General features: G+C 42.2%; 1 protein-coding gene across 1 annotated transcript in view; it reads left to right on the forward strand.

Moving 5' to 3' along the window:
- LOC103075296 (uncharacterized) overlaps positions 1 to 9,961 on the forward strand; it is a 155,156-nt gene that overhangs the window by 13,556 nt on the left and 131,639 nt on the right. Inside the window, exon 2 of the mRNA XM_007460934.1 lies at positions 7,497 to 7,679. Within this exon, the coding sequence (XP_007460996.1) occupies positions 7,497 to 7,679 (183 nt within the window). The remainder of the gene's footprint in view (positions 1 to 7,496; positions 7,680 to 9,961) is intronic.

A 9,961-nucleotide genomic window follows, 5' to 3' on the forward strand; every position in this document is an offset into this window, starting at 1 on the left:
AGCAAAGTCCACTTGAGGTGAATTGTTTTGTTTTGTTTTGCGGTCCGCGGGCCTCTCACTGCCGTGGCCTCCCCCTTTGCGGAGCACAGGCTCCGGACGCGCAGGCTCAGCGGCCATGGCTCACGGGCCCAGCCGCTCCGCGGCATGTGGGATCTTCCCGGACCGGGACACGAACCCGTGTCCCCTGCATTGGCAGGCGGATTCTTAATCACTGCGCCACCAGGGAAGCCCCATTGAAATTTCTATAGGGAATGAAGTATGAAGCTGGCAGAGGTGGTCTGGGCTTCTACATGGTAAGAGTCTGCCTGAGATTGAAGCCAGCTCAGAGAAAATTGATCCAAGAGATGGAGAAAGATTCTGGCCCTATTGTTTGAGCCTGAAATGAGATTTACCCCTGCCATTGAATTTCTTATTTTACCCCCAGACTATTCTGAGCTTGTTTCATCCACTTACAGGTGGAAGAGTTCTGGCCACTACAATCATTATCATTTTCCTCAGGAAACATTTGTTCAACACCTGCATCATTGCATATTAACGACTTCCCATGTAACAGGAAAATACTAATTATTAATAGCAGTATTAATAGCACAGTAAGAATAGAAGGGGTGCCTGCTTAGTTTCCCATCCAATGCAGAGCTCCCTTCCTCTTTATTCTTCATTGATAGTCACCTTAGAATCAAAATCACTTCATTTTTTCAAGGATTTCAAGATACAACAGTGTTTTTTTTGTTTTTTGTTTTTTGGTTTTTGTTTGTTTGTTTTTTGCGGTACGCGGGCCTTCTCCCTGTTGTGGCCTCTCCCTTTGCGGAGCACAGGCTCCGGACGCGCAGGCTCAGCGGCCATGGCTCACGGGCCCAGCCGCTCCGCGGCATGTGGGATCTTCCCGGACCGGGACACGAACCCGTGTCCCCTGCATTGGCAGGCGGACTCTCAACCACTGCGCCGCCAGGGAAGCCCAAGATACAACAGTGTTTTATTTCCTATCCCGAGTTTCAGAAGAAGTCCTGAATTCCATTATCGTCCCTACTTTTTAAAAAATCCACTACCATGTCAAATAACGCACTACCTTACAAAGTAGTGCATTCCAGTTTTCGAAAGTTCTAATTCTCAGAAGGGTTTTTCTTTTATTAAGTTGAAATATGTTTTATTTTTATTTCACTCATTGGTTCTAATGCTTGAAACCATGCAGATTAAAGCAAAGTCCTCTTCTACAAGATAGCACTTCACATATTTGAAACACCAATCGTATCTCTTCTGTCTTCTTTGCCCCCAGGTGCATTAACTCCAGTTCCTTCTCCCATCCTTCACAAAATGGGGAATCCAGACACCTTGGTTGCTGTCACCTCAATTTACTTTTGTTTGTTAAATGTCCTTTTTAACGTGAGACCAGCACTGAGCTAGGACCTCCTTTGTTTTCCTCTAGACACTCATATGAGGGCAGCCTTATACCGAATTATATTTTGGGGCTTCTAGTTCCCATCCACACTTTCTGATTCATAGCAAGCTTGCTGTGAGCTAGTACTTTCCCTCCCTCTTATCCCTCCCCCCTTTTTTTTGGTCCAAACAGTTCTTAAGCCAGGTCTGTGTTTGAGTTTTGATTATTTGAATCTGTTTTAGGACTTTACAAAACAACCATAAGCTTTTGTTCCCCTAAATATCCAACACCATGTGGAGGGTACTGTTTTGCCTATGTGTTTCTGACTCATTTGGGACCTTTGTTGTGTAAAAGTCAGTCACTGTTGCTTGGGTCACTGACATAGCCCATTGACTAGATAAGAGTATTCGTTTTATCAGTTAGGAACTGTATTCAGATGTGGGTAAGAAAGAATGGCTTAAATACACATAAAGTCGTGTGGATAGAGGCAGCCCAGAGCTGGGTATGTTGTTTGCTTAACACCACATAGGACTCAGGCTCCGTTGGTATTTATGTTCCACCATCCCAACGCCTGGCTTCCATTCTCAACATTGCCTCATAGTCTAACATGACTTTCTAATATCTTGCTCACATTCTAGATGGTAGGAAGGACAAAAGGCTGCTTCTCCTAATAGAACAAGCTCCTTTTAAGGAGTTCCCCCCAATCCCCTCAGTCTTTTCACTTATATTTCACGGGGCAGTATTAAATCATGTGGACACAACTAGCTTCAAGGGAAGCTGGGAAATATTCTGGGTAGCAGCATAACCAGCCAAAAATTGGCGTTCTGTTACTAAGAAAGAAAAGAAAGTGGATATTGGGAGACTACCAGCCACATTCCTGGAAAGCTGTATGGAAACATTTTCCTTCTGGCCTTGGAAGTAAAGAGTAGTAAAAAGAGCTACCTAATTTGGACAATATCTTTTTTCACTTTTGTATGACCTTTGGGTCTAGTGTGTTCTGTTTTCCTCTAGGCCTATGTGGAAAGGTTAAAACGCAGTTGTTTCTTCAGTCCTCCCTCCTCCCCTCTTGTTTGCTTGCATTTAGTACTAGTCTGCTGACCTTGCAGTGGCAAAGATGAAAACTGTTGGAGCCTAATAGTGTTTGAGTTAAATTGAACTCCTTCTTTAATACAGTAAGAACGAGGTCTGTCTTTTTTTTTTTAAACTAATTAATTTATTTATTTTTATAAATTTATTTGTTTAGTTTTTGGCTGCGTTGGGTCTTCGTTGCTGCACGCGGGCTTTCGGTAGTTGTGGTGAGCAGGGGCTACTCTTTGTTGCGGTGCACTGGCTTCTCATTGCGGTGGCTTCTCTTGTTGCGGAGCACGGGCTGTAGGCGAGCAGGCTTCAGTAGTTGTCGCATACGGGCTCAGTCGTTGTGGCTCGCAGGCTCTAGAGCGCAGGCTCAGTAGTTGTGACGCACGGGCTTAGTTGCTCCGCGGCACGTGGGATTTTCCCGGATCAGGGCTTGAACCCGTGTCCCCTGCATTGGCAGGCGGATTCTTAACCACTGCGCCACCAGGGAAGCCCCCGAGGTCTGTCTTTCTATCTTTAATAACAACGGTGACAATAATTAAACTCAGCATAATCTTTACTAAGGTCTCACTCTGCATAGTTCTGATATGCACAAATTTCAGTTACTGCAATTTAAATAACACCAGTCTGCCAACAACACAGTTCAAATTTTAGCTACCAATGTATTCACTGAGAAGTTGCATAAAGTACAAACTTTGCTGCTAGCTCTTTAGTCCACAGGTCACTACATAAGTGACAGATGCACATCATGATCAGTGACCAATCTTGTCACTTCTTTCAGTGATTGGTACTATGCATCTGTTACTGAGTTCACAAACAGACAGCAAAGCGTATGCTTGTGTTGCTTCCTGGTTTCCCAGTGATAAACTCATGTGACATTTTATAAATATGGAAAATTAAAAGAGAATTATCCAACAAAAATGAAAGTGCAACAAAGAAACAAAAGTAATGATGCTGAAAGTGAAGTTAGAATCAAACATAAATGGAGAGTAGAAGAAATAGCGGATTGTGGGAATGTTGATACTGCTGCCTTTTGAAAGACATGCATCCGAAGGAACTTAGTGAAGGCAAATTTATTGACATAAATGAGGAAGGTGGTTGTATGAAAGGATAAAAATGTCCTAGAGGAAGTGACACCAGCAAAAAATCCACATAAAAGGAACTCTTGGAGATATTTCATGCCATTAAAAATACAAGGGATAAAATGTTAGCAGCAGATGCTTCCAAAGCTGAAATAGAGACACAGATATAGAGAACGAATATATGGACACCAAGAGGGGAAAGCTGGGGGCGGGGGGGGGGGGGATGAATAGGGAGATTGGGATTGACATATATACACTAATATGTATAAAACAGATAACTAATAAGAACCTGCTGTATAAAAAATAAATAAATAAAATTTAAAAAAAAAGAAGCAGATGCTTCCAACGTAAAAAGCAGTGTGATGATTTGCCAAGGCATAGAAAAGGTGCTCGCTTGTCAGTTATATGATGACAAGATGGCAAGCACCACCCAAGCTAATCTTGATAATTTTTGTACAAATAAATAAGACACTTTATTTTTAGTGTTTTTAGTATAATACTTTAATAGTATACTAAGCAAACATCAGTTTTATTCTTTTTCTCATATCCTTATACATTTATAACCAATAGTGAGAGAGTTTTTAATGTTTTGACAAAAATTTTTAAAGGTCAGGAAACAATTGTAATGTTTCCCAGTAAGACAGTTTTGCACAGTCTCAACTTGAACGATCGTTTTATGGTCCTGAACTACAGTGCAAAGTGAGGATTGCCTGTGGTTCACAGAGTTACACTGTTTCATATCCCCAACAATATTTGCAACTCAGGCAAATCTTATCACCCCCATTTCATTCATTTATTCATTCATATATGTCAATGAAGTCACAGAGATTATGTAGGTTCAAAGTTACCCAGCTAAATAACTGGCAGGACTTGAACCATGATAATTTCACTTTCAATTCATTCTTCTTATAGCCCCACTACCATGACACCACATTCTTTCCAAATAATCTCATTAATATGTGATGTAGAATCAGAGAAAATGTCCTAAAGGTTGAAGCCCCCAAATCTAATGTGTTCCATGTCACATTCCACTGATTGGTGGATTAGTTATCATTCTTAGGTTGCAAGCCACAGAAACTATCTCTAACATGGTAGATTCATACAGTAATGGTTCCCCGTGGATCATGTCTCCCTGTAGCCCCTTTACTTGGGAAGGTTTCTTTGTCACTCCTCCCATGAACAGATGAAGTCTCTTCTCCCACCCCTTAAATCTGGGTTTTAAACTATCTGATGGGGGAGCGTGGATGGCATGAATTGGGAGGTTGGGATTGACATATATACACTATCGATACTATGTATAAAATAGGTAACTAATGAGAACCTACTGCATAGCTCAGGGAACTCAGTGCTCTGTGGTGACCTAAATGGGAAGGAAATCCAAAAAAGAGGGGCTATATGTATATGTATAGCTGATTCACTTTGCTGTACAGTAGAAACTAACACAACATTGCAAAGCAACTATTCTCTAATAAAAACTAAGGAAAAGAAAGTATCTGACCAATAGAATGTGATGTAAGGGAAGTTGCAGCTTCTGCTTTTGTTCTCTCTGAACATTTCTCCAGTTTAGCCTACTGGAAGGTGAGATGCCACGTGGAGAACTGAGGTGTTCTAATTGATAACTCCAGCCAGTTTCCGAATAGGTGAGTGATTGAGGCAATCCAGGGTCAGTCAGCCCCCAGCAGATCTACCCACTGACTGCAGATGTTTAAATGAATCCAGCTGGTACCCCATGGAGCACAGATACGCCATCCCAGCTGAGCCCTACCCAAATTGCCAATCTGTAGAATTGTGAGTAAATCAATTGTTAATATTTTAAGCCATTAAGTTTTGGAGTGGATTGTTATGCAGCAAAGCACTAACTTAAATAGAAAAAAGAATTTATCGGGAGGATACAGGGTCGTTTGTAGAATTGAAGGGAAAACTTCAGAATGAAACAATAGAAAGCCTTGTAGCAGGAATTACTCAACAGTCTTGCCTGGGTATCAGTTCTGGAGTGAATGAACTCCAGCTGTTTCTCTTGTTCTTGCGTTGTTCTACAGATTCAGAGTCCTGAGGGAGAAAATTTGATGGGTCACATGTCCATCCTATGGATGTATTGATTTATGAGAGGAGAATCTGGCAGAAGGAACTTCCAGTTTCCTCTTAAGCTTTTGTACTGGGGGAGGCGATAGACACTTGGACTTATCTCCCCCCAGTTGTACACAAATACTTCCCCCTAAAGAAACCTAGGTGCTGCCAAGGAGGGGGAATGAATAATGGACATCTTCAAAGTGACAGCTCTCCACTACTGTCACTTCTTTTCCCTGATGAGGATTTTAAAATATTTACACAAAATTTGTTGTTTCATGGCAAATAAATTTGTGGGAAATAAAAAGAAAATTATGCCCATATAACAGGCATATAAGTCAATATATGGAGAGAAATTGCATCTTGGATTGAGAAGGTTAAAGGTGAAAAGGGCTTTCGAGCTCATCACGGCCAAGGTCCTCATTTTATAAGTGGGGAGAGTGAATTGAAGGTGATTAGGCCAAGGGTACATTGAATTCATGACAAAACCAGAACTAGAACCTAGGTCTTTTTTTTTTTTTTTTTTCCTCTCTAACTATCCGTAGCCTCAGTTGGATTTGGGAAGGAAAAAAAATTGACCTAGAGTGTTTGAAATGTGCATGTTACCTTCCTTTTGGGTATTCTCATAGCAAGGACTCTTTGGAAGGCCTCTCCGACTGTGGGTGGCACCCTGCTTAGCTTCCCTCCCAGCATCCATCATCTCTTTCCCACTTCTAAACACTCAGGCCAATACAGGTTTCCCCCGCTATCAGAAAGTAGAGCGTTCCTATGAAACCCTTCCTGAGCTGAAATGGCTGAACGTGAAGGAGTAATTAACTTAGGATACATGTTGCTAATGGATGCACAAAGTAAACTGAGATAAAGCACAGGCACAGTTCAAAGCTGTGGCAGCTTGATGCTGAGATGCCCAGTGTATTTCCTGGGGAAGGAGCTTGGAGGTGCCGCTCTCCCTGCTTAGGGTTCGAGCTGCCTCTGTAACAGCTGCCTGCAGAACAAATGCTGAACGCTGTTTTCTCTTTTTCATAAAAACGAAAATCCTTTTCAGATTTCTTTTGATTAGTGCAAACATGTACGAATGTAGGTCTTTTGTAAAAGCAAAGCGGTATAAAGCAAACTTTTGAAAAGCAGAACTGTATCGCTCTGGACCAGTCTAAACCTGAAAAATCAGAAGCAGTTGATGTTTCAACATCCAAGCCAGCTGGCGCTTGAATCAGGATAACACTGTCCTGTCAAAACTTAAACCCGCTTAGAACTTTGGTTTGGTGGCTGTTCCACATTGTATTTTCTTCTTGTTTTAAATCTCTTGGTTTTTTGAAGGATATTTGCAGAAAAATAGCATCTTTGCATTCTTGTCAGATCCTGATGCATACTGTTTTTCTAAAGTCCTAATCCTGTTAGTGAGACATGTTGATTAAACTGTATCATGGGGGATTATCGCATCTGAGAAGAAACCGCCAATTGGAGAATCTCAAACTATATAAACATAGACCTATCAAGGAGAAAAGACCCTGATTATTACTAATGAAAAACTGTTGCAAGAGATAAAAACAAGGTAGTAAATAGGCAAGAACGTATTGAAGGAAAATTTTTATAAAATAGAGTATAAAAAATATTTAGATCTCTGGTCTGGAAGGAAACAAGAAACAGTGGTTGCCTCTGGGAAGAGGGGTGGATGGCTGGAGATCAGGGTCTCCAGTGGATCTCCAAAATTGAGATCAGACTTCTCAATGTTGAACCATGTCTTTGAAGCCTTTACCTCATCACATTTCTTGTATCCTCTTTCAAATGTGGTCATTATATTTAATGGACCAATTCTGCTCACCCTAAAGGTAGATGAATGTTGCCATTTGTTGGCTGTTTCAGTGTGTAATGCACTAAATCAGGGTTTGTGACTAAAGGTTTCACATTGGCATATACGGAGATAGCAGTTCTCAGCAGCAGCTTAATGGAAATCTTTCCATTTTGAAAGACATGATTTTTGATGTTCCTGCCATGGTTTTGCCTTCTCTGGAAATAATACCAGGATTGCCATTATTTGTGATAGGAGAGAGCCTGGAGAAAGAAAGGATGTTGGCTTCAAGGTAAAGGTTTTGGCAGATCCAGTGCCATCTCACTGGTTACAAAGCCTTTCTGGAAAGCGTGCAAGTATTCAGCTTGCACAGCACAATTAAGTAAACTATTCATTTAGTCTCTCTATTGATACTCCATCGCAGAGGGACTCGGGTGGCTCGGGAGATTGGAAATGGGAGCTGTAGCCTTTTCCCTAGACGTTGGTGCTTTGGATCTTTTTGTTAGCGTAGTGACTACATAGTGTCTCGCATTTGATGGCTGTGCAGCGACCCAGGTGAAACAGATTGGTGGTTTCAGGCCCATGGAGAGGCAGTCACATCTCAACATCCAGGATCCCAGCTGGCAGAAATATGTGAGGATTATACCAACACGATTCTATTCCGTTTGTGCTTTAGTGAACTTCATATCTTGAAAATCCTACGTGCGATAAAGTGAACTTGAGAATATCTTCATAAAGCTCTGAGTGGAGATCTCAGCCTTCTACAATTTGTCTGATGATTAGCACATTTGGCCTGTTTACTTTGGCTTAGACTCTTTAGGGTCATAAGATTTCTCCCAGCTCTCTCCCACATTTGTGAATGTCGGGGGATAAAGATCTACTCACAGTACAAACTGCCTGAAGAAACATGGTACTTGGGTATAGGATTCTGTTTACAACTTGTACTAAACCATGGCACATCTTGGTAGTTTTAGGCAAAATGAGGCTTCTTGTGAAGAAACAGATATGCTTATAAACTATAAAGATGTGCTTATAAAGCACCATTCAGACCTAAGATATTTCTTAACCTAGGCCTGGGGGGCTATGTTGATTGAACACTAGTCTTTCCCAGAATTTTCATTTTCCATTCCTAACATTTAACAATCTTCTCCTACACATATACACACACATGCGTGCACACACACACAAATTTACTAGTTCTATTACTTTTTCTATTTGGAGGGAGGAATCCAGATCTGGACCTCAGATAGGTAAGCTTTTCAAAATTGAATGTAATACTTATAAAAGGAATATATATGTGCAAAATCCTAGGGTGCCACAGTTACCAGTGACATCTGCATAACCTTGTGATATTATGGAAAATTAACATTTGCCTAAGGATTTTCTTGAAGACAACATGTGTTGCAGTGTTGGGAGTGTAAATAAATATTAATACAAAATGGATAATAAAATCCTCTTTAGAGCTTTGAAGGATGGAGTGGGCCCAAGCAGGGGAAAGTCTAGGCCCTTCTTTTCCACCAACTCATTCACCCCTAATATTTTGCTGTGATCTGAGGATGTTCCTAAAAAAGTGGGTGCTTCTTGGTGTGGACACCAACGGGGCCTGAGATTCCTGGAATTTGATTTGTCGGTGTCAGGCACCGTCTTTCAGGTGAAACATGCGCCACCCCCCCATCCACGTGTGTGACAGGTGGAACTGATGGCAGAGCCCACAGGTGAATTTAGCGTGGTGTCAGTTGGCACATGCCTGAGCCACGTGCCTCTACCACTTACCCCAAGTTGTGGTCTTCAGAGGAACTGTCCAGGCACCGCTAGAGGGCGGCCCGTGATTGGTCACCTGACGCACTACTTTGCTGGAGCCACGTTACAAGTCAGATCAGTGCGTGCTGCCTTCTGTCCTGGCAGTGGACTGGGTGATGCAGATGGGGGTTGGGATGGAGGCTGGGATGGAGGTAGGAGTGGGGGTGGGGATAGCCCTTGAGTGGAAAGCTAGGTAAATAATAAATGCTGGGCCTCCCTGGTGGCGCCGTGGTTAAGAATCCGCCTGCCAATGCAGGGGACACGGGTTCGAGCCCTGGTCCGGGAAGATCCCACGTGCCATGGAGCAACTAAGCCCGTGCACCACAACTACTGAGCTTGCGCTCTAGAGCCCGCAAGCCACAACTGCTGAGCCCATGTGCCACAACTACTGAAGCCCATGTGCCTAGAGCCCCTGCTCCACAAGAAAAGCCACCACAATGAGAGGTAGCCCCCGCTCGCCGCAACTAGAGGAAGCCCGTGTGCAGCAACGAAGACCCAATGCAGCCAAAAATAAATAAATAAATAAATTTATATTAAAAAAATGAACAACTTAGCAAAAACAAACAAACAAACAAACAAATAAATGCTTACGTCTGTGGAAGAGGCACTCACCTAGTAGTAGCTAGTGGTAGTATTTATTTCTCTATATTAAGAAGAATCATGGACTCTTACTTTCTTTTGGGTCCCTGTGAATAGATTACTATCATGAAAATGTTTTAAAAACTCCTTTGCTTTCTTGGCAGAAAACACTGGAGAAAGGCACGGGGGAAAGAG

This window comes from Lipotes vexillifer, unplaced genomic scaffold (genome assembly GCF_000442215.2).
Source record: "Lipotes vexillifer unplaced genomic scaffold, Lipotes_vexillifer_v1.1 scaffold627, whole genome shotgun sequence".
Taxonomy (NCBI): domain Eukaryota; kingdom Metazoa; phylum Chordata; class Mammalia; order Artiodactyla; family Lipotidae; genus Lipotes; species Lipotes vexillifer.